This window comes from Larus michahellis, chromosome 7 (genome assembly GCF_964199755.1).
Source record: "Larus michahellis chromosome 7, bLarMic1.1, whole genome shotgun sequence".
NCBI classification, from domain to species: domain Eukaryota; kingdom Metazoa; phylum Chordata; class Aves; order Charadriiformes; family Laridae; genus Larus; species Larus michahellis.
The window spans coordinates 37834896-37858501 of record NC_133902.1 but is presented as its reverse complement, the minus strand read 5'-3'; the positions used below and the strand labels follow the sequence as shown (position 1 = coordinate 37858501).

General features: G+C 40.9%; 2 protein-coding genes across 6 annotated transcripts in view; both read left to right on the top strand.

Annotated features, from left to right (window-relative positions):
- Positions 1-20138, top strand: part of DIP2A (disco interacting protein 2 homolog A) — a 130607-nt gene extending 110469 nt beyond the window's left edge. For 3 of the 5 annotated variants that reach the window (XM_074596225.1, XM_074596222.1, XM_074596226.1), the window contains 13 exons: positions 764-885; positions 1206-1317; positions 1533-1642; positions 2134-2264; positions 4998-5166; positions 6353-6523; positions 8644-8673; positions 9673-9734; positions 11840-11897; positions 12347-12421; positions 13103-13277; positions 17136-17259; positions 18130-20138. In XM_074596225.1, coding sequence (XP_074452326.1) covers positions 764-885; positions 1206-1317; positions 1533-1642; positions 2134-2264; positions 4998-5166; positions 6353-6523; positions 8644-8673; positions 9673-9734; positions 11840-11897; positions 12347-12421; positions 13103-13277; positions 17136-17259; positions 18130-18382 — 1592 coding nt within the window. In that variant the 3' untranslated portion in view covers positions 18383-20138. Of the gene's footprint in view, positions 1-763; positions 886-1205; positions 1318-1532; positions 1643-2133; positions 2265-4997; positions 5167-6352; positions 6524-8643; positions 8674-9672; positions 9735-11839; positions 11898-12346; positions 12422-13102; positions 13278-17135; positions 17260-18129 lie in introns of those variants that run through there. The other 2 variants (XM_074596223.1, XR_012588528.1) reach the window with 2 other exon arrangements.
- Positions 20139-20676: 538 nt separating this feature from the next.
- LOC141746900 (uncharacterized) lies at positions 20677-23383 on the top strand. Its single transcript, XM_074596228.1, has one exon. The coding sequence runs from the start codon at positions 20762-20764 to the stop codon at positions 21833-21835; it is 1074 nt and encodes a 357-aa protein (XP_074452329.1). The 5' UTR covers positions 20677-20761; the 3' UTR covers positions 21836-23383.
- The last annotated feature ends 223 nt before the right edge of the window (positions 23384-23606 follow it).

Here is a 23606-nt window from a genome sequence, read left to right as displayed (position 1 = left end):
AACATCCATTTAATATAGTGGTATGTGGCAGTGACTTAGTATTTCAAGGAACAGACTTCCTTTTTGGTGTTTTATTATGAAGTCGTTTCTCCAAGTGGCAAACTACACTTACCAAACATTTCATCTAACTGCTCCCGATGTCTGGGCAGTTATGCAAGAGTAGTTTGATTTAAACCACATAAAAGATTCTCATTTTTCAGCCTCAGAGAATGGAATGAAACTGCATATGTATCTACTGAAAGCTAGATTAGGGATGTCAGTGTACAAACACCCTTGCTTTCCTGAATGGCTGTCTCTAAAAGTGAAATCTGGACCCCGGGCTTGCATTACTAGTATATATTTACACGTGTACCTCAGGAAAAAAGTATTACCTCATAAAAGTAGTATGACTGTGTATTGCAGAGAGATAATTGTGAAAAACAAATGTACGCTTTTTAAAAGAATCTGAGTCAGTCGTCATCTTCATAAACTACAATACCTTATTTTTTAATTTTTGTTCTTTTATGCTGCCTGTCCATGAAAATATATCCCTACAAATTTAAAGTTTGTAGGGTTTGAATCGTTTTTGCTAACTTTCAAATGCAAAATATTTCAACCTTATGGAATTGGACATGGCCAAGAACAGCCAGTTGATTTGAAGAGACCTTTGTGACAAATCCTTACATCTTAATAAAATAAATCAGTCTGTATTTAGATTTACGTGAAAGAGTTTGACTTTTTGTTCTGATAAAAATGGCTTTAATTTCACAAATGTTCTTCACAGGAGTAGACTTGATAGCAACTTTCTATGGCTGCTTATATGCCGGCTGTATACCTATCACCGTTCGCCCACCTCATCCACAGAATCTTGCTACCACTCTGCCCACTGTCAAAATGATTGTAGAGGTATGTATAAGACATTCCTTTCTAAATGCTTTTGGTGGGTGTAGGATGGTTGATACAGCCTGATGAATTGCTTTGCCACAGTCAATGTGAAATAAGTTAGGAGAAAAAAAAAAAAGCCAGTATGCTGTATCTGAGTCAATAAATACTTTTTCAGAAACTCGTTTAAAAAGTTCTTCCTATTGTTGTAATTTATTTTGCTCTGTTTCCAATGTTTTTCTTCATCTATTCAGCTTACTGGTTATCTCATCTGGATGGATATAAAATCCCTTGAGCATTCATTCATAGTTTTATAAATGTTTTTAATGCTGTGTCTTTTGCAGGTCAGTAAGTCTGCATGTATACTGACCACGCAAGCGATAATGAAACTGCTGAAGTCCAAGGAAGCTGCAACAGCAGTAGATATTAAAACATGGCCCACTATTTTGGATACAGGTACAGGATGTTTGCTGCCCAGCCAAAATGTAGATAATTTGAAGGCTGATTTATTTATTTTATTATACCATAACTGGCCTAGTTGACTGGATGCAGTGCATTGAAATAGCTGTCTAGAAACTATAGAAAGCATCTGGTAAAGGTACATTTTTGTTCTGTGTTCTTTTTCCAAAATAATAATATGGTACTCTTCTCTTTTTATGTATTTTAAATAGATGATATGCCTAAAAAGAAGCTGGCTGCTATTTTCAGACCTACATCTCCAGATATGTTGGCGTACTTGGACTTCAGTGTGTCTACTACTGGTATATTAGCAGGAGTAAAGGTAGAGTAACAAGAGAGAGATTGTTATACTTTGTTTCCTTATATGCAGGCATATTCCGCATTCATTCCTCCTGCCAGAGAAGAAATACAAAAATGTAAGCGGATCACCTTGGGTGTTCAGAAAGCTTATTTTTAAATTTGCAGGACCTCGAAATTTCTTGATGCACATTTTGAAAGCATTTGGTCTTACTGGCTCTATGTGAGGTGCATATTTGTTGTAAAGTTCATGAGTGTTTTTGTTTGGGATTTATGGTAGAGATGTTATGTGTCATTTGTCATCATTCAGTGTTTTGACAGATGTTATTTGCCAATAGCATGGAAAGTGTCTGTGAATTTTTGGGCTCATATCCCTTTCCTGTTCTAAAGGCGCTTAAAAAAATCCAAACCCCTATGTGTTGCCACATCTTCTGAATTAAATATTTCTGTCAGCTATTACATGTGATAACCATTTTTTTTAAAAAGTCCCTGAGAGTGCCTGTTTTCCTCTTACAGATGTCACATGCAGCTACAAGTGCCTTATGTCGCTCTATAAAGCTACAGTGTGAGCTGTACCCTTCGCGTCAGATTGCCATCTGCCTTGACCCTTATTGTGGCTTGGGATTTGCACTGTGGTGCTTGTGCAGGTATCATTTGAGTCATAGGCTTTCTCATGTGTTCCCAGCCTTCTCTAGAATCCAGCAGAACAGTCATGTACGAAACTTGTCAGAGAAACCAAAATGAACCTTTTAATATGTATTTCATAAAATACCTTTTGTGGTAACAAAATTCATTTAAGTTAGTTCTTGAGTACCTTGAGTTTTGGAAGGGGAATTCATTTGATACCAAATCCAAGAAAAAAAGCACTTCACTGTTTTTTTCACATTGATTAAATAAACCCTTTCAAAATCTTTTGAGATTAATCCATATCTGTTTACAAGACCCTTAAGTTGTTTGACTGCAAGATTGGTATGCTCTAAAAATATTGCTAAAGTAAGCAATTGAATGTTTCTTAAAATAGAATCATAGAATGGTTCAGGTTAGAAGGGACCTTGCAGATCATCTAGTTCCAACCCCCCTGCCCTGGGCAGGGACACCTCCCACTAGACCAGGTTGCTCAAAGACCCGTCCAGCCTGGCCTTGAACCCCTCCAGGGATGGGGCATCCACAGCTTCTCTGGGCAACCTGTTCCAGTGCCTCACCACCCTCACAGTAAAGAATTTCTTCCTAATATCTAATCTAAATCTACCCTCTTTCAGTACCAGAAGGCTGCTATAAGGTCTTCCCAGAGCCTTCTCTTCTCCAGGCTGAACAACCTCAACTCTCTCAGCCTGTCCTCATAGCACAGGTGCTCCAGCCCTCTGATCATCTTCGTGGCCCTCCGCTGGACCCATTCCAACAGGTCCACGTCCTTCTTGTGCTGAGGGCTCCAAAGCTGGACACAGTACTCCAGGTGGAGTCTCACCAGAGTGGAGCAGAGGGGGAGAATCACCTCCCTCAGCCTGCTGGCCACACTTCTTTTGATGCAGCCCAGGATGTGGTTGGCTTTCTGAGCTGCAAGCGCACATTGCCAGCTCATGTTGAGCTTCTCGTCCACCAGCACCCCCAAGTCTTTCTCCTCAAGGCTGCTCTCAATCCATTCTCTGCACAACCTGTATTTGTGCCTGGGATTGCCATGACCCATGTGCAGGACTTCGCATGTGGCCTGGTTGAACTTCATGAGGTTTGCACGGGCCCACCTCTCCAGCCTGTCCAGGTCCCTCTGGATGGCATCCCTTCCCTCCAGTGTGTCGACCATGCCACACAGCTTGGTGTCATCGGCAAACGTGCTGAGGGTGTACTCAATCCCACTGCCCATGTTGCCGACAAAGATGTTAAATAGTACTAGTCCCAGTACTGACCGCTGAAGAACACCACTCGTCACTGGTTTCCACTTGGACATTGAGACGTTGACCGCAACCCTTTGAGTGCGGCCATCTAGCCAGTTCGTTATCCACCAAGTGGTCCAAGTATCAAATCCATGCCTTTCTGATTTAGAGACCAGGATATCATGCAGGACAGTGTCAAAATAATAAATGAGACCTAAATTGATTCAATGAGATAACTACTATAATGCAGCACATTTTGCAAAGCTGCAAAATTTTCCTGTTTTTTGCCTTTTAAAACAAAGACTTACTAGTGTTTTAGGTATTTCATTTTAAACAATGCAGAAAGGTTATTTTGTAAAGAGATAAAGTTAATTTTACTGTAGTTAACCTTTACCTTCCCTCTCCAGTTTCCCCAACCGGAAAGGAAGTGTACTAAAGGAAAGCAAAAAATTTAACTTTGGTAACATCTCATGATTTGTATCATCAGTAAAGTGAGGCAGGGTGTAGGGAGAAGAAACCACAGCGATGGAAGAATTAAAATCTAAATGGATTAAAAAAAAATATTTTTAGGAAAGGGAACTACGTGTGTCATGCTTTCTATACAAGAGTTAATATAAGGTGTCTTTGTTTCATCTGAGTTGCAGCTTTGTTTTAGTATGAAAGACTGTTTTATTACAGAATGATGTTTATTTTTCTATTTTAGTATGTTTAAAAAGAAAACAAAAACCCCTCATCGTATTACCCACTACAAAACCACACCAACTCTAGTTAGGAGAAATGGCAAATGTGTCAAGCTACCTGTTAGAAGTAATTAGAGATGCTGTTATTTTTTTCAAAATGCATTGGTTTACCTAAGCCTGGTTTTACAGAGGAGTGTGTCACTGATTTTGTTGGTAGTAGCTGACCTAAAAAACATTTGGCAATTTAAGACTGTATGGTCATGGTGTTTACTATCTTGAAATGAACATGTAATATTTTTTTAAAAAAATAAAAATTAAAAGGTGGTGTGGCTTTCTGTCCACTCATGTTAACTGGTATCCAGGTTAAATATTTCACATAAATACTGTAAAAAACGACACCCGTATGGCAAAGGCTAGAAAATTGCACTAAAAACTTGAACGGCGTAATATAGGTATTAAAGACTCATTTTACTCAATGAAAAACCTAGAATGACTCACAAAAATAAGCTCAGTTACCAATTGTACCTGGAATGATGTCTCTATCTTAACGTTTTAGTATCAGATGTTCTGGCTATTCAAGGCATTGAGTATTTCCCTATAGTTTAACACAATTTACTGCAGGACACACATACTCACCTTAAAGTCTGTGACTTAACTCAAGCCCCTAGTTCTTAGCTATCTAAGAAATGCTTGCTCTCTCTGGAGAAGCTGAAGTTCAGATAGATACCAAGCTCTCAGTTTTTCTATATTTGCTTCATTTTGACTTGATGTAACTTTTGGCTTTTTTATGCTGGCTTGAAGTTTTCCTGTTTCTTTTTCCTTCTCTCCCTAGTGTATATTCGGGTCATCAGTCTATTCTAGTCCCTCCTCTGGAACTGGAAAGCAATGTGTCTCTGTGGTTGTCTGCTGTAAGTCAATATAAAGTGCGTGTCACGTTCTGCTCTTACTCTGTGATGGAGATGTGCACCAAAGGGCTTGGAACACAGACCGATATACTCCGGGTGAGTGGGCTTAATTTTTCAGCTTACTGACATACGAATAAATGTGTCTTTCTAAAACTATTTTATTTTGGCTTGTAGAAGGTGGGCGATAAGTGCTTCTTTGAAAGCCTTTCATTATGACTTGGGCTTTGGGAAATGTTGAGATTGCTGGAAGTTTCAACTGATGTCATGTTTCTAGTGGGGAAAAAAAGATTTATGTTTTCAACTTTACTTATTTGTGCCACCTCTGTGCTGATGGGTGTTTCTAAGATTTTGGGCAGAATATGTAGCAAGCCTGTCAACTTTTTCTTGTCTGCGACCAAAAAAACCCCAACCAACCAACAAAAGAACCAAAGCCCCACCAAACCCCTAAAACCAAAAACCTCTTCCCCCCAAAAAAAAACAAAACAAAAAGCCCCACAAAACCTGTCAAGTCTCACGTGCTTTTCAGATCTCTTGACACCAGGTTTTGAGTTCTAAAATGGATGTAATCTTCCTAGCAGCAGCAATTACACACTAATATATCCATTTATTTTTGAAGGAAATCTCTTTACTGAAACTTAACGTCCTTGAAAAGGTGCCTCTGTCTCAATAGTAGGAGAGTTCCCATGGCTGTAGTAACTAAGCCGCTCAGGACTTCCGCTGAGAATGTCTGGCAGCTTGTTATGCACACGAAGGCGGCTACATTGTGCTTATTGTTGTTCTCAGTATAGACAAAAAACTCTGTCCCTCTGTTCCCCTGGACCTCGCTTAAGGGAATCCTGGCCCACAGCCAGTTACTGCGGGTTCACATTCACACTGATGAGAGCTAATGATGTCTCAAACACTGCCGACATCTGAACTGCGCAACAGTGGGAGTGAGCAGGTCTCTTGTGGACCTGTCCCTCTGACGTAATGACATTTTGTGGGTTTTTTCAGCTCTAAATGATGAGTGGCTGTGTTGTAGCTACGTGATGCACGTAGTTTGCATTTTGTGCATCAAACCCTGCCACAAAGCTTTTTGGCACAATTTTAGAGGGTCGTCCTGGGTGGATGGAGCCAAACTGAGTGCAGTCCATGTCTATATTGTTTACCCAGTTCATGTCAGTTAATGTCAGTTATTCTAGTGTTTTTAAAGTCCATCTGTTCCACAAATTAAAACGGCTGATTTCTAGAATTGTTGACTTCAAACTTAAAACATTGGTGTTTTCTTCACTCAATTTCTCAGATGAAAGGAGTTAACCTGTCTTGTGTGCGAACATGCATGGTGGTTGCAGAGGAGAGACCAAGGATTACGTTAACACAGTCTTTCTCTAAGTTATTCAAAGACCTGGGCCTCTCTGCTCGTGCAGTGAGCACTACATTTGGGTGCAGGGTCAACGTAGCAATTTGCTTACAGGTGAGATTAAACTGCTTATTTCTTATACTTATGGGCAGAATCTCTGGGAACTTTATAGGAAGTCATGTTCAGCTCTACGTAATTTTTTAAAAATCAACTAGAGCTCTATTGCTTGCTTGTTTTAGCACCAAATTAAATAAGACTTGAAGACATGGATTATTGTAATTTCACTTTTCTGTACTCATTGACCAATTGATTTGCCTTCCTAATACAGAGGATCAGTATTAAGAAACTTGTTTCCTTCCTACTATGCAGGAACAGTATTAAATTAAATACACAGCTTCCTGTTCATAAACATATTAAATATTTCAAGCAATGCTATTTCAGCTTTCGTGTAATTCAGATTTTGTCTGTTTGAAAAATAGCTTATTGTGTATGTGGAATTAAGTGGAAGACAGAGTTCCTCAAATAACACCCAGGAAAATTGACAAGGTTGGCAGGTTTTTTTACTTTTAAAGATCTCAAATGAGTATTATCACTATGCAGATATGTTTGTTTCTCCTTGTGTGAGAACTGGACTTTTTTTCTATTAAAGATGTAAAATTCGAAGCTTTGAGGGGGAGAATATGCACATAAGGTGCACAGCCCTACTTTACAGACTGGAGATCTGACATGCTGTGGTCCAGTCCTGCCTTTGATAGTTTAGTATTCAGTTGACGATATCTTGTATGTCTAATTTAACCAGATTAAATATAACTTTTCTTAGTGGGATGTTTCATCTCTAGTTACGAGAGGGGAAAAAAAAATTATTCCACAACTTACCTGAAAATCAGGTACTAAGTATGGTCTAGAAAATGGCAAAGCACCCTGGCTTTTGGATAATACCTGGATAAACTGCTCAAATTTCAGATGTGGCAGCGTGTAGCTTTTTATGTGGGGAATTTCATAGATAGCACCTGCATTAACTATGTGTGTGATTGTAAGTTTTATTTTCAGTTTTATTGGTATGAATTACACAATAAAAAAAATGATTCTATGAAGAGTGCTTCCATGCTTCTGCAAAACTTTTTTTCTTTTTTTTTTTTTTTCTTTCCGGTGCCCACTAGATGAAGGAAAGCCTTTTTACCTCTCAGAATATATTGTAATGTTCTTGATTTCCTACGAGGTAGATGTTTTGGGACATGAGCTTCTTAAACATGTTGCCATTCATAATTGTTTCTTTAGTTTCTGTAGTTCCTTTCACACATATTAAAGGAGAAAAGATTTTTAACAACCTCTAGGTAAATGATTATAAAGAAATGCGGCCAGAGCAATTTTTTGAATCGGTAGATGGAAAAATAGGAAGGATATACATGAAATTAAGATGACTGTATAGAAGGTTTTTAAATTCATTGAATAAAATGTTTCAGAGGCCAAGTGTGAAAGAATAGCTTTCTGAATTGCCTGTCTAAATAAGAATTTTAAAAGCCAGTTTTGGATATTTGTTGTCCAGACTGTACAAAGAGGGGAAAAAACAGTTTTTCTACAGAATGTTAACTGGCAATTTGAAAAGTACTCCAATAAAACTGTGAAGAGTGTAGAGCTGCTGGGCACTTCCAGTTCCCTTTCCTTTTATACCTTTTTCATCTCTGTTCTCCATTCTTGACCCCTTTTTTTTACGGTTCTTTTTTTAAACCCCTTTCACCATTCTTCCAAAGCAATACCTGTATTTGACTTTTTTAAATCATTGAATTTAAATTAATGTAGATCAATAGCCAAACTGAATTGGTATTTGGTACAGGTTAGCATGCATGCAAATACATAGTGTCTTCCAACCTTACTGGACTGGTTCACTGAGGTGGTGTTTCTGAAGCTCCAAGCAGCCTTCAGATACTTACAGATGGAGGAGGAATTTATGATAAGGCATCAGGCATTACTTATGATGAGCCTTAAACCTCTTCTCCTTTATTAACTGGGACTTGCATTTTTCCCAATGAACCACTTAAAAGTGCCAAGCCCTTAAGTAATCTGAAATGGAAATTTTCTTTTCACTCTAAAACAGTATGAGTTTTGTTTGCTGTCTTACTGTGTGTATCTTATGTTTCCAGTGCCTCTTTGTTTGTATTTTCTTTTTTCCCCTTTCTCTCTGTTTCACACACTTTGATGGCCTCTGTTACTTCTGTTTGTGGTCGCACTGTCAGCCAAACAGGCTGGGCAAGCTGGCTGAACAGGTATAGTGATGCATGTGTGCTTGTAACGTCCTAAAGTCTGTCTGGGTCAGCAGTATTACTCTATAATGAATTTATGCCATTTGAGAGAGTTTTCATTTGAAACAGATCAAGCGAGATTTTTCTTTTTTCTAAAGAAGTTCAGTTTTACTTACAAAGAACATCTGTAACTAAAGATAAAGGTCATAGCATTCATCTGGTGTGGCTGTCAGTGTCACTGAGCCTCAGTGGTGCTACAAAAGTACAACGGAATGTCATTATGAAGACATTATTACTATTCTCCAGCACTGCCATCTTGAGCTGATGGCAAAGTGGCCTCATTTCAAGGATTTCTGAAAGGAGAAACCATGCTATGGGGGTCAAGCTATAGGTTTAGTCACCAAAACCTTGCCTGTTTTTTAGCTTAAATATGCATTTTGCTGCAGTTTCCAGTTGTAGAGATTAAATGCTGCTGGGCTCAAAAAAAAAAGGTCCCCTGCTCCTATGTTGAGAAGTGGGAAACCTCTCGACAGAGTTGATCAGAAGGTTTATCCTCTGACTGCAACAGAGCTTTGCCGAGGTTGTTACTGGTAGGAGCCCTGAAAAGATACGGGTTGTTTATAGTTATGTTTTAGTTAAATATTGGTGGTTTTTTCTTCAAAGTTGTCAAAACTTCTATAAGTTTAACAGTTGAGTTTTGTGAAAGGGATTAGGCCCCCACAGGTATATGCTTACATGCTTTGCACTTGCTATGTAGTTTTTAGAGGAGGTGCTTACCAAAATAAGATTTTAAAAATCTAGACTTACCTATATAAATACATATTTCACTTGCACATTCACTTACTGATTCCATAAAACATCAAAGCTTTATGGCTTTACTCTAGAAAGGGGCGCTGATTTACTATTAAGGGCAGTACTTTATGTGCCAGTAAAAAAGGGAGAAGAATTTGTGAATTTATGTGTCTGTGAGAATGAAAGCAGGATTTTCTGGCTCTGTTGAACTTGTTTCTTCCTTCTTCTTAGGGAACAGCAGGACCAGATCCAACAACTGTCTACGTAGATATGAGAGCACTTCGACATGACAGGTACAGTTTATTTTAAAGCATTAACTATTTAACTGAAAGAGGGGAAATTTAGATTAGACATTAGGAAGAAATCCTTTACTGTGAGGGTGGTGAGGCACTGGAACAGGTTGCCCAGGGAAGTTGTGGATGCCCCATCCCTGGAGGTGTTCAAGGCCAGGCTGGATGGGGCTTTGAGCAGCCTGGTCTAGTGGGAGGTGTCCCTGCCCAGGACATGGGGGTTGGAACTGGGTGATCTTTAAGGTCCCTTCCAACCCAAACCATTCTATGATTCTGTGATTTAATGACCGTAGAGGAGAAAGTTCATCCTCATTGCATTGCATTGATATGTTGAAATCTTGGCAGCAGCTAATCCCTCATCACTGTATACAAGGAACCCCACCCTAGAGAATTCTTTAATGACGGCTGTGTGCTGGAAGTGGTCCGGCATCTCCTCCTCCATCACTTGTTCTGCTGTTAACTTTCTAGACCCTCACCTAACCAGCTGTGTGTTCATCAGTCTTGTATAATCTAGACTAATTAGCTGTTTCTTACCTAACCAGGCCATTAGCAAAAGGTGATCTTGCCAACTGGCTGGTTAGTCATAAAATCACAGAAACAGTTAGGGTGAGCGGGATCTCTGGATGTCCCTCATGCAACATCCTGCTCAAAGCAGGACCAGCTTCAAGGCTTCATCAGGTTACTGAGGGCCAGGACAAGTTCAGTACAAAAAATCTCCAAGAATGGAGATCCTCCTCCTCTCTGGGCGCATGTGCTGAGACTGACATCCCGCTTTACGAACTTTTCCTTATTGGCATTTCCCATCTTGCATATTATGTCCCTGGCCTCTTCTCCTTATGGTGTGCAACTCCAAGAAATCTTGGAGAAGAGAAATTTCTAACAATCCTTTAGGTAGTGGAAAAAGTACAGTTAGAATCTCCTTTAGTCTCTGTTCTCCCCCCACTTCTTCAGACCAAACCAACTCAATTCCCTCAGTCTTCCTAGACCAAATAAAATGATGTCAGGCCTGTACTACAGTGTATCAAAACACACACACGCACATATATGTATGTACACACATGTCATCTGGAAACTTGCCAAGGATACATCATTCTATCAGACTTAATACTGTAGTCATAAATTTCATATTAACTTGTCTCGGTTAAGTTAGTTGATTGTGTTAACGGCACTTGGTGTAGCAGCACCATGTTCAAGCTGTACGTTTAGTTGGGTATACACATATATGTATTTGTTTCTGTACTTATTTTAAGAAACATAATATCAAGACTTGGTGCATTTGCTTTATTTTTCTTAATTGATAATGTTAAATTAGGGACTTATGTTAACTGGCAGGTTTTGTGACTACTCATCTGTATTTTTGCAAGCTTAAATCTTAACTGTTAGAAGACAAGCTATTCACCATCATTTGCACAATCCCAATTTGGGGTTGGAACAAATCAATATAAACTACCATCATTTTCTCCTTATTTAATATATCACTATGACTTGCATGCTATTTATTTCTGTTAAAAAGAAGTTCAGCCATAGCCTCAAAGCTGCCACTGTGTTAGTCAGTTCTAGCCTATAGGTGTAGGGATAGTGTAATATAACAATATGTAGGAGCTGCTTCTCTTGTACGCCTCTCCTACTGCACTCAGTTCCTGTTCCTTCTGCAAATATGCTGTCTTCATAAGTTATGCTGCTAGTGGGCTGCATAATGCCACTTAATTCCGTTTACGCTGCTTCCTCTTCGCTTGTAATTCCTACTGACACTGTGGCATTGTTCTGTGTGGCAAGCAGAAGTCCAGGAGAGTTCGACAAAGAAAGTGAATTTAAAATGCTGGTGCAACTGCAACCTCAGAGCTCCGTTGGAAAATCTCTCCAGAGAGCTGAGTTTCTGATTCTTAAAAGAAACGTCTATGGGAATGCTAATATGGAAGTCTTGAAGATAGCTAGAAACTCTTAACGGTCTAGTGCATTGTGAATGACTGAGCATAATTGGCTGGCATCCTAACAGTTTTGTCAGTGCAGCTAAGGAGAGGATAACACTGGACATACTGGAGCACATCTGTTTAACTTCTGTTTAAGTTCATAAATCCTCGTACAAATGCATTCTTTTATTTTCTCAGGGTGCGTTTGGTAGAGAGAGGTTCTCCACACAGTCTGCCACTTACGGAGTCTGGGAAGGTGAGAGGTTGAGAGCAATCCTTCCTCATGATCCTTACCTGGGTGGTGAGCTGCTTCAACTGAATGTCAGTACAGAATCTGTGCAACAAGCTTCACTAATCACGGTATATCTAGGAGAGGAACTAGAGAGAGCATAAAATGAACAGCTAGTTAAAAATGAAGCCATGTGTGTAAAGTGAAGCAATAGGAAAAAATCAGAGGCCTTCATGTGGAAGACTTTTTTCAGGTATGAAACAAACTTCAACTCTGAAGCTGCAAAATTGACGCTTAGAGTTTAAATGATTAAACAACTTGGTAAGAAGAGATGGTTGATATCTATCATGCAGAGAGGGGCAGAAAGGTAAAAATTGCACAGATGGGTGACTTCGGTGGTTCTGCATTATTGATTTTTCTTTTGATGAATTCAAGTTTTCTTAACTTCTATTTTAAACATTTGCTTCTTATTCAAGATTCTTCCAGGGGTAAAGGTCATCATAGCGCACACAGAAACCAAGGGACCTCTAGGAGATTCGCATTTAGGAGAGGTAAAGCTTGATGCCGTTGTACTTTGTTTATCAGCAATGATTTAATATATAGATAAATCATGTCGGATAGACACCTGTCTCTTAGTGGGACAGCCACATAATGTGGCAAGTGAATGAACTCGACAGACAGCTGGAACTGCGTACATACTTATACATACACCTGCATGGTTTCCTCTCTCCTCTGCAAAATGACTGCATGCCAGTACCAGGTGGTATCAGTTGACCAGTCTGTGTCTGATTGGCAGCTAGAAGAGGCAGTGAATATCTTATGTACTCCCATCAGTGGACAGTAGTAATGAGGTAGTTTGCTGTTTGGTTTAATCTTTGTTTTATATACATCTGGCTTTGTGTGTACTAAGATGTCCAACTAATAGAAGATTGCAAGTTAACAGGTGTTCCTCTCCAGTAAGCCAGATGCCTAGTTCATTTTTCCTCTTTACCATCCCCAATTACATGTATATAAGACTCCTTTTTACTTCTTCTTCCTGGTCATTTTCTGTGAGGTAGAAGTTAATGAATTATTTTAATAAAACTACTACTGGCATTTTAGGAGCAATAAAATTGGTAGTGAAACAGGTATTTTAAATCAATAAATGATGCTGCCTAGGTCTGGGAAAATAACCTATGTTTATATGGGAATTATTCCCTTTTGTTTTGTGGGGTTTTTTTTGTATTCCCTAGATATGGGTGAGTAGTCCACACAATGCTACTGGTTACTACACAGTGTATGGAGAAGAAGCACTGCATGCTGATCACTTTACTGCTCGCTTGAGTTTTGGAGACACTCAGACCGTATGGGCTCGGACTGGGTACCTTGGCTTTCTGCGCAGAACAGAACTTACTGATGCTAGTGGAGGTAAGAGAAAACAAATGTACTTACAGAAGCATGTGTTTGAAACTCCTTGGGGTAGTTGAGCTAGCAAAGAGTAAGCTATCCTGGTAGTTTATCCTGACTTCCATCAGTGAAAAGTGCTGAATGTAACAGGAATTGTTACTCTGAACATATTCGTTCATTATAGTGATACTGGGTAATTGTGCAAAATGAGAAATTCGTAATGCCCTTTTGACAGATTTAGAAATCATATCCATCTTCCTTTATTTCCACTTGCACATGTGTCGGAGAGGAAAAGACTTCACTGAGAGGTTCAAATTAACAGTTTATTTGGACTTCACTCACAGGTCTGATATGCCACTATTGCAAGTTCTTATGGATACAATGGAAGAATGCACTATTGCAATTTAAGGAAAAAGCACAAAAACAATTCACAGAATACACTATTACCACCTAACAGGTGATCCTGAAAAGTAACAACACAAACCACAATCGCACTAGATATGAATACCTTAAACAAGTGCACAAATCACAATCTTAGAGCATGCTAGGCATCATACGTATGTTTTTAAATCACTTACCCTCTCTCTCAGGTATGGCCACTCAATCCCAGGAAGTTACCTTGCACAGCGTCCTGGACAAGGGCCGGGGGCGGGGGGGGGGGGGAGTAGAATCTCCTGCAGGCCAGCTGTATCTTTGGAAGACTCCCCATTTTGGTCCCCAAAACTTTGGACTTAAATATCCTGTTTCAGGACTGTGCTTGAATGGATTGCACTATCTGGGATGGTTATCTCTGGTGGTTTGATGGCCCCTCAGATAGCAATGTTTATTTTGTGATGTCTGGTCTCACACTCACTGAATAGTGGTGCCATGTGACTCAGGGCATTTTGTTTGTTAAAGGCACCATTCGGGTTGCCGTTCTTTTTGTAATGCAGTGTTGAGACCACCCCAGGCTGAGCCATTTCCGCAGCTCCCCCCAAGTTATCTCTGCACACATAGGGATCAATAAGCATCTGCCAAGGCGAGATGGAGCTGAGTCAGAATGACAGCTCCCTGCATCTCACCTTTTGTGTTCTCAAACCGGTTTGGCCAGATGATCCCATTCAGCACAAAATAATATGAGCTCATTTGTTAGAAGCACTAGAGCCTTTCTAGTCACTTTTCCTCTGAACCCATTTCCTTGCAGACAAGATGCAGTATTTCAGTGCTGATCTAGAGAATATGAATAACGTTAAGTCATTCAGCAGTTTCAGAAAATGCTCAAATACCTATGATTTCCCAGCCTTTCAGAAGTTAAAGGTCTAGAGGAGTAACTTCTCCATAATTTTTCCAGTATAGAAAATAAATTGTTAATCTCATTTTTCAATCTAAGCCAAGATGTCTAAACTTGAGAAATGTAAGCAGATGGAAGAAAAACTGCTCCTTTTTCTGTTGAGACAGAATATGGAGTAGGTATAACAGACGCCTTTTACATTTCCTGTAATCACTCGTGGTACAAGATAGAAAAGCGGTGTTACTACTCCTGGAACATAAGCGTCTGTCTTGCCATGCATGTCCATCCTACTTTTAGTCCTCTGTTATATGAAAGAAGAAGAGTGAGTAAGGAGAGCAATGTGTTGAAGGTGCAGACTTCTGTTGAGGAGCTACCCCACCTGTTGCAGCGGATACCCGTCCAGGGTTCAGAAATGCTCGATGACGTAACTCCATTGGATCTAGTCGCTCAGAGAGGGTCATCCTGCAGTCTGCTGTGCTGGTGTGCTGTTCAGTCTCCCTGGGGCTGAGAGTAAGAAAGCTGAATGCTATTGCTGCAGCTGGTGAAATCCCTGCAGCCCACTGAATTCCATCTTCTCCATAGCTGCGTCCTGCAGACTTCCACGCTGAGTGGATGCAGGGGCAGGAGAGCAAAAGGTGAATTCTGGTAAAGAAACAGTCTTCATCAGAGATACATGGTATCCATAGCCCCAGCTACCCCCATTACACAGAAGGGTCCCTTCTTGGCACCAGGCCTCTCCACCCGTTCAGCTTAGTACACTGAGCAGTTCTGTGCTGGCCGGCCCCTCCTGAGTCTCTGTTCCTCAAGGAGTGTGGTCTCAGGCTGTCAGTGGGAGCTGATGTAACATAGATCCAGGTCCCTGAAAAAGATTTTACTACATGTCATCTTCCCTTTCGGAGCTGGTAGAGCATGATAAAAGAACGCTCAAACAAGGTTCTCTAAGCTTTCCTTGCCTTCCTCCTCTCTGATTTTCTTGGGTAGTTACCAGACCTCCGGGGCACACTGTACGGCTGCTCAGTGCAAGGTTCTGTACTAGATGCTTTGACGGATTTGTCCTTCTGTCACTGTTCAAAGTGAAATGGCTCCCTGTTCTTGTGATGCCGTGAAATGCCGAAGTTAAGGCTCGATAGCCTTGGTGACTGTTAAGCAGGTATTCTTTATTGCAGCACCGGGCACACAGGGGATTGCTCCACCTAATGTGTGCGCCGACTGATTTAGATGTACAGTTTAAATACATGCTATGTATGCATATTCACTAGTTTTCCAAGAAATGATTACCTATTAATTAACTCATTATTACAGGTTACTGCCCACTCCCGCATGCACACTAGAGTCTCTTGGTGGTCTTCAGAGACATCTGGTGGTTGTTTACTTCCTCCACTCCTCTTCATCGTTGTGACTTCTGGGTGAACTGCAGGCCTCTGCTCTACTTCTTTATTCTTGCTGGCGCATCAGAAGTGTTAGTTTTGACTAGTCTCTGCATTCCTCAATAACCCTGGGCCCCTTGTTTTGAGAGATAAGCTTCTACTACAAGGTTATATTGACCTGAAGCATTCTTTCTTAAAAAATAGGAGATAAGTTCTAATATTTAGTACTACAACTGTTGCATCTGCTCTTTGTAGCCTTAAGGCACCCAGTCTCTTAAATTAAGCTCCTACTCTAATTTACAGTTCTAATATATTAAGCACCTACTTCAATTAGTTTAAAGCTTTAATATATCAAACCCTACTTCACTTGAGAAAGCTGGTAGATGACAGAAATTGGAATCTGTGAGCAGACCTTCACAAAGAAAGAGAAGTTGCAGGTGGCGTAGCACTAGATTACTGTAGCAAGCTTTTGTGCTTTGTAGCTTTCTGAAAAATCATGTATCATAGAGATTTTTATCGCTGTGGAAAAATGTCAGTTGTACTTTAGTTTGTTGGCATTTTGGAGGCTATGTATGGTGAACTAACGTAGCAAGTATGCATGAAATACAGTGCAGCTTCCCAACATGCTTTTTGTCTCAAGTTACACAATTGAGCAGATTTATAAAATGGCTGCAAAAAAAAAAAAAGCAAAGTTCAACTGAAGAGTTACAGGATCGACATGGTAATGTGGAGAGTGTGTCCTTCAGGAGGGGTCTAGGAGAGCTTTACTTATTTAACCTAGCAAAGCTAAGGCTGACAAGGGAATAGAGTTGTTCTTGCTGCAGTGTGGGGAACTTAAGAAGCTGAGAAGAATATTGCTGGCATGAGGACAAGTGGGTGTAATCCTGTTTTTAAAAGAAAAAAAAGTTACATTTGGAAATTGGAAAAGTCTTCCTATCGATCAGAGGCGAGTTCTCTGGTAAGAATGGTGGGACAAAAAGATGCTTTAACAATGGATTTTGATTTGGTTTATGAACTGAGATTCTTTTTAGTCTGGTTTCATCTCCTTGGAGTCAATAGGCGTAAGTGCTAAATGACCTCTTAATTCTCTTCTCTCCAAATGGTAGAGCTTGATGTTTATTATAGACTCTTTCTCCTAGGAAGCACCGGAAACATCTTAGAATGTCAGGAATAAGCATGTACAAATGGCCATGTTTGTTCTGTAGATCTGATGATGTTTTAAATGTCTGTGCTGTATTGCAGAGAGGCACGATGCCCTGTATGTGGTAGGCTCCTTGGATGAAACACTGGAGCTCAGAGGAATGAGGTACCATCCCATTGATATAGAGACCTCTGTAATAAGAGCACATAAGAGCATCGCAGAATGGTAAGAGCCATACTTTTTTGTATCCTTCTATTTCTTCTAAAACAGCAGAAGTCAAGCGTTGCGGAACAGCATGCTAGATTGAGAGCTTGCTGTAGTTTAAACTAACCAAAACTTTGCTTAGAAACTACTGCAGTGAGAGTAACTGAAATATAGTGCCCCTCTTTCCCCTGCCTCCGTCAGTCAAAAAAAAAAAAAGCAAGCCCACCCCTTTATCACAGTTTGATCTTCATACTCATAGAGGGAGGGCAGGGCATGAACAGGGCAGCACAGCACTTGCAGGTTGTGTTGTTGACTTCCCTGGCTGTGTCAGAATGTACACACTCGGATGTGGTCAACACATCTCGAGCATTTCGTGAATGATATCTTCTAACATACTGTTCTCATTTGGTCCTAATGGACGACGTATGCCATTTGGCTGTAGGTGCTCTTCAGTCTCAAAGTGGTAGTATTTACTTGTAAGCTTTGGAAGGTTTTGTCTTTCCTTTAATAATCTCTGAAGATTTACACAAGTACGTTAATACCAAGTATGTGCACACTGAATGTGAAATCTTAATGGTTCCCATTTTAATACAGAATTGCACAGGACTTTTAAATACATGATTGATGGCATACATATAAGAGAAAAAGGCCTACTTACATTTTGTACATGAACAATTAAAAAACATGTGGCAGAGAATATCCCAGGAAGTTACAGCTTTAATACCTCTTGATTTACAAATATTTTCACATTATTGTTACATCACTTGTTCTCATTTATTGCGTTGTTCGAGTCCGTACAAGCTTTATTTCCAGTGAGCCTGTCTTTGATAACTAGCTTTCTTTGACTTTGTATTTTTTTTCTCACCATTAATATTTGTATCATGCTGACAGTGCTGTGTTTACATGGACCAACTTGCTTGTGGTGGTTGTGGAGCTGGAAGGCTCAGAACAAGAAGCGTTGGACCTGGTCGCACTGGTAACAAATGTGGTTCTGGAAGAGCATTATCTCATAGTAGGTGTTGTAGTCATTGTGGACCCTGGTGTTATTCCTATCAATTCCCGTGGTGAGAAACAACGAATGCACTTGAGAGATGGTTTTTTAGCTGACCAGTTGGATCCTATTTATGTTGCTTACAACATGTGAAAACAGAATATCACACCAAGGCTAAAGCACCAAAATCAAGGGACTTTCCAAATAATAACATTGGAATCCATCTTCTGTGTTTTTATAAGCCATTGAAGACCTTAGGAAAATGGAGATACTAATCTTCACAGACCTTCACGTCTTAGATTGCATTTGCTTTCCTAAATCCATTGTAACAATTAGAGCTGTCTTCGGATGGAGAGTTTACTGGAATTCCTGAAGGAAGCTTATTAGAACTATCATGGACCAATGTTTTTTTACAATAATTATGAATGTCAGTACTTGATGCACTGCATAAAAGGACATAAAGCAGGGTGGGGAGAGAGCACCAGCTGTGAGGAGGACTCTTGGAAATAATACTGAAAGTCGTGAGTAACCGTTCAGAGTTCACCCTCCATGTGATTCTTTGCAATATATTGGCAGTATCTGGGTTGGGATGTAACTTTCAAGATTGCACACATCTCTACCATATTCTCTACTGTACTGAAAGGAATTTTGCACATATTTGAGATTTTAAAATGCAGCCTTTTTATTTTAAATCACTGACTCGTCCTTATTCAGAAGAAACAAATTCATTCCAATCCCAGATTCAATATAACAATTATGCTGCTGTTCAGCTTTTTTGTACCAAGCAAAAACAAATACTGCAACCGTAAAAGGTTACTTATTGTGCCATGCTGGACTCTGTAATGCTATAAACTTTATAATAAAACATAAGTTAATATCCAGTTTTAATGACTTGATGCAGGAGCCATCACTGCTCTTGCTGTCATAACTTCATGTTAAAGTTGCTGGTTTTCATAGCATTAGCTGTTAATTACTGCCCTGCATAATGCCAAGTATTTGAAAATTCATTCCAAAGCCAATAGTCTCTGAATGATTTGTATAAATGTTTACAAAGCATGGTCTTACAGTATGTTTTCCCTGAATATCCTGTGCTAAAACTTACGATAGTGATTTTTTTTTTTTTTTTCCCCACTGTGGAAAAGATATTCAGTGTTAGTTAGCTTGATCTGCTGTGGTACAAACTTTCTTTTTTTTTTTTTTTTTTTTTTAGAGTTGTATTTAAACTTTTTTGCTCAAGCTGACATACTCAATTGGTTGAGTCGCACTTGGCTAATTAAGGTTTGGAAGTTTCTGCCTGATCTAATACTGCAGTGAACCCAATTCAGAAAGAGAATGTTAAGTTTCTCAAATACTTCATGTATTTGAAGATAAGCATGAAACTAGCAAATAATTATTTTTTATAGAGTTGTTAAAGACTTTGAGCTACATAAAATTTTTTTAATAGCGTATGGGTTTGGAAAAAGAGCCAGGTTTTTCTGCAAGGCAATTCTGCCTGGATCAGTGCCTAAGATGGATGTCAGTCTTCTGTTACAAGGATATCAAGTTGACTCTTGGTCAAATAAACTATAAAGTCGTCAACAAAAAACTTTCATATATAGTAGTTCTTTGCCCTCGTGGTGTTTGACTGTGGTGTATTATACAGCTGCACGCTCTTCTATGACTGTAATTATGTACAGAACTTGCCTAACTTATTAAGTACAGCAACTTTTAGCAATGGATTATGGGACGCTCCTCGTAACAAAACAGCTGGCAAAAGGAAAACTACCTAACCCTAATTTTAATGTTGTAGTTTTTTAGCAAATAAAGCATTGTAAGATTTTTGTATTGAGATATTGATGACGGTGAGACAAGTTGCCCTGTAAATTTAAAACAAAAAGCACATTAAACATTTCAAAACAGCTCTTGAAAATGACTTGCTGAATGTTGAAATTTACGCTGTTAGATCAAAAACTCAGCTTATCTACAGTAGTTTTCACCCGTGTTTTGGGCAGTTTAATGCCTTAACAGCTTGTTCTGCAAAATTCCATTGCAGTTGCTTTACAATTAAAGCAACCGCACATCCTCAAAGCCTGGGTGCTCTCGAATTTCGTATGTTTTCAGTACCCCGATTGAAATGCTCCCTGGGGTCTGGCTTACCTCCCTGTCCTGACCTGGGTGGGGGTCCTCCCCGTCCACAACCGGCACCTGCCCCACACCACGTTTTCTAAACCCGGGGGCGTGAGGAGCACGGCCCCCCCCTCAGCACTGCGCTGCCTATTTCTCACAGCGAAGCCAACGGCGCGTCTTGACGTAAAGGCCTGTTGGGTCAGCGCAGGGGGCGGACGGGAGCCTCCCGTGCCCCAGGGCCGCTCCGCAGCGCCGCCCTGAGCCCGCCCTTGCGGGAGCGGAGCGGGGCCGCCGAGCGAGACGCGACCCCCCCCGGCGGCGGCCTGCACCTCGCCCCGTGACGTCACCACCGCGCGCCGGCGGCGCGTGCGCTCGGGGCAGGGGCTCCGGCCGCAGCTTCCGGGGTGCGGCGGGTGGGCCGCCGCCATGGTGCCGGCGGGGGCGGCGGGTCGGCGGGCGGAGGGCGGGCGGAGCTTGGCGCTTGCCGCCCAGGCGCAGCGGCCCCACGGGTGCGAGCAGTGCGGGAAGGCCTTCGCGCAGGCTAGCGCCCTGGCCAAGCACCGGCGGGTCCACACCGGGGAGAAGCCCTACCGCTGCCCTGTCTGCACCAAGGCCTTCGCCCTCTCCTCGGGGCTGGTCCTCCACAAGCGCACCCACACCGGGGAGCGGCCCCATGCCTGCCCGCTCTGCGGCAAGGCCTTTATCTCCTCGTCGCACCTCGCCCTCCACCTCCGCTCCCACACGGGTGAGCGGAAGTACCAGTGTCCCGTCTGTGGGAAGCTCTTCCTCCAGTCCTCCCACCTGGTGCGCCATAAGGCCATCCACACTGGCGAGAGGCCCTTCAAGTGTGAGGACTGTGGCAAGCTCTTCGGGCGCGCCTCGCACCTCGCGACCCACCGCCGCGTGCACACAGGTGAGAGGCCTTTTAAGTGCTTGCAGTGCGAGAAGGCCTTTACGCAGAAGGCTGGGCTGGTTCTCCACGTCCGCCTGCACACCGGGGAACGGCCCTACAAGTGCGACAAGTGCGGGAAGAAGTTCCGCTCCTCTGCCCACCTCGTGTCACACCAGGTTCTCGAGTCAGGCGAGAGGAACTTCAAGTGCTCCATCTGTGGCAAGGCCTTCAAGCAGGCGTCGTCCCTCAAGCAGCATCTGAAGACCCACGAGGTACGCGAGCCTCATCGCTGCTCGGTCTGCAGCCGAGCCTTTTCCAGGTCCTCTTACCTCCAGCTTCACATGAGAACACACAGTGGGGAGCGGCCGTACCACTGTTTGGTTTGCAACCAGACATACGCCAAAATTTCAACCTTTGAAAAACATTGCAAAAAGCACCAGCAGGATGAAGAGAGACCTGATGCTCGACCCAGGCCTGTGACCACTAGAGCAAAAGCATTGGCTGAAAAGAAAAAGCAGAAGCAGAAACAACAGCACCGAGATGACAGCCTGGAGCAACCTCACCAGGCTGATGCAAAACAGCAGCAGCAGCAGGCGGAAAGGCTGTAAAAGTCACTACAACAAGAACTGTTCCTGGCCCTCTGCAGCATGGCTCATGGGAGGTAGAGTGTCAGGGGTTCCTGACCAAAGCGCCTGCTTTTATCCAGATTGAGAGAGGCATGCTTCTTTGCATGCAGAAATAAGTTGAGTTGTAGTCTCTTAAATGAAGGCAGAGTTTTTGTTTGAAGAGAAGAGAGGTGGTATGCCTACAGAAAAAAATTCTGTAGCGACGGTGAGTTTAGGAAACAAGCAGGAACTTAAGCTGCAAAACGCAATTTTTAAAAGCACTGTACATAGCAAGACGATAGCATCTTTGAGCCTTTTCTGTTTTTCTCACTGTTAATTACAACAAGGTGTTGTACTTGGCATCCAGATAATGCTGTGCATGCAGTGCGTTTAAAGCATTGCAGGTTTTATTGACAAAGCAACTTAATTCATCTTTCTCAAAACTAATGAAGACAGGTGTCAAAAATCCATAATTCATCTTAAATTGACATTTGAAATCCCAGCTTGTTGTAAAGGTACAAGAATTTTTTTTTATTTTTTTTTTAACCTGATCTTTTGGGAAAGTAAAATATAGTAAGAAGGGAATTCTAAGCCCCGTGTCCTGAATTAGCAAATCGCTATAGCTGGTTTGCTGGTCAGTCGCCATGCTGAGGGAATGAGGCAAAACGCCACAAAAGGGTTGCTGTCAGATTGGAATGTTTCAAATATATTCTGGGGGGCAAGATTGGACTCCAGTGAGTATTAAATAATTTTGTAAACGTTAATAAAACTGCCTTTGTTGCAGCAGTGTTCTTTGTGAACCAGCACTTTGTAGTGACTTTTTATGTCAGCTTTATGTCATTCTATTAACAGCACTATGAGGCTACTTTATGCCTTCGTTTATCACTTATTGTTACCCAGGAATTTATTATAGCAGAAAAAAGGAAGCAGTGAGTTCATTTGAAGTATACATTCCTAATTTTCTGTACCAAGTCCCTGATCTTTTTAATGCTATTTTCCTGCCATTGTGTGAAAACATGTATTATGCACTTTAAGGATCTTTTTTGGATAGGCTTCTGGTTTTGTTTCTATAGTATATTCACAACTCTATTTTAAGGCCAAAAAAGGAATTTTCCGGAAGTTTGCACATTTAAAGTATTGCAGTGTATCAGGACAGAAATCATGTTACGTGATAGAGCTGGATTACATCAAAGAACTAATTTACAGCTAACAAAACTACATTGAATAATTGTCTTTTTGCACTTCAAGATTTACTTGATGTTGGGTATACTGAGATATAAATCTTATTGTTGAACTGATGTTTATATTCAGCTGGTTAATATACTTTAAATATTTATGTGGTCAGGTATTTCAAATGAGATATGTCATGACAAATTCTAATGTAGATTTTTGCTACAGTCTTTAGATTTTGTTTTGTGACCAGTTGTGTTGTTTAGGAGGAACTAGACACACTGGGTTTTATTTCCAGTTTGGTTATGTCAGTGCCGTATAAGCAGAGTTCAGTCTTTTTTTGTATTCCAATTCATGTTATTAAAATAATATACACCACTATCTTTTCCTCTGGTTACTTTTTTTTTTTTTTCAAATCCTCTTCTCACCTAAACATAAAAGTTTGCTTATGGGAGCGAAAAACATTTGCTAATTTTCTAGTATTCCATAAAAGTTATCTTGCAAAGGTAACTGCAAAATAACAATTTGTCTTGATTTCTGGTATTTTTCTTTGCCAAACGTGGGATGACAGTGCCATGGTGGTTGTTTCTGTACTTGTAACATA

Bases quoted from the DNA above. Each gene is read 5' to 3' on its own strand.
- LOC141746900 (XM_074596228.1), top strand. From the start codon at position 20,762: ATGGTGCCGGCGGGGGCGGCGGGTCGGCGGGCGGAGGGCGGGCGGAGC.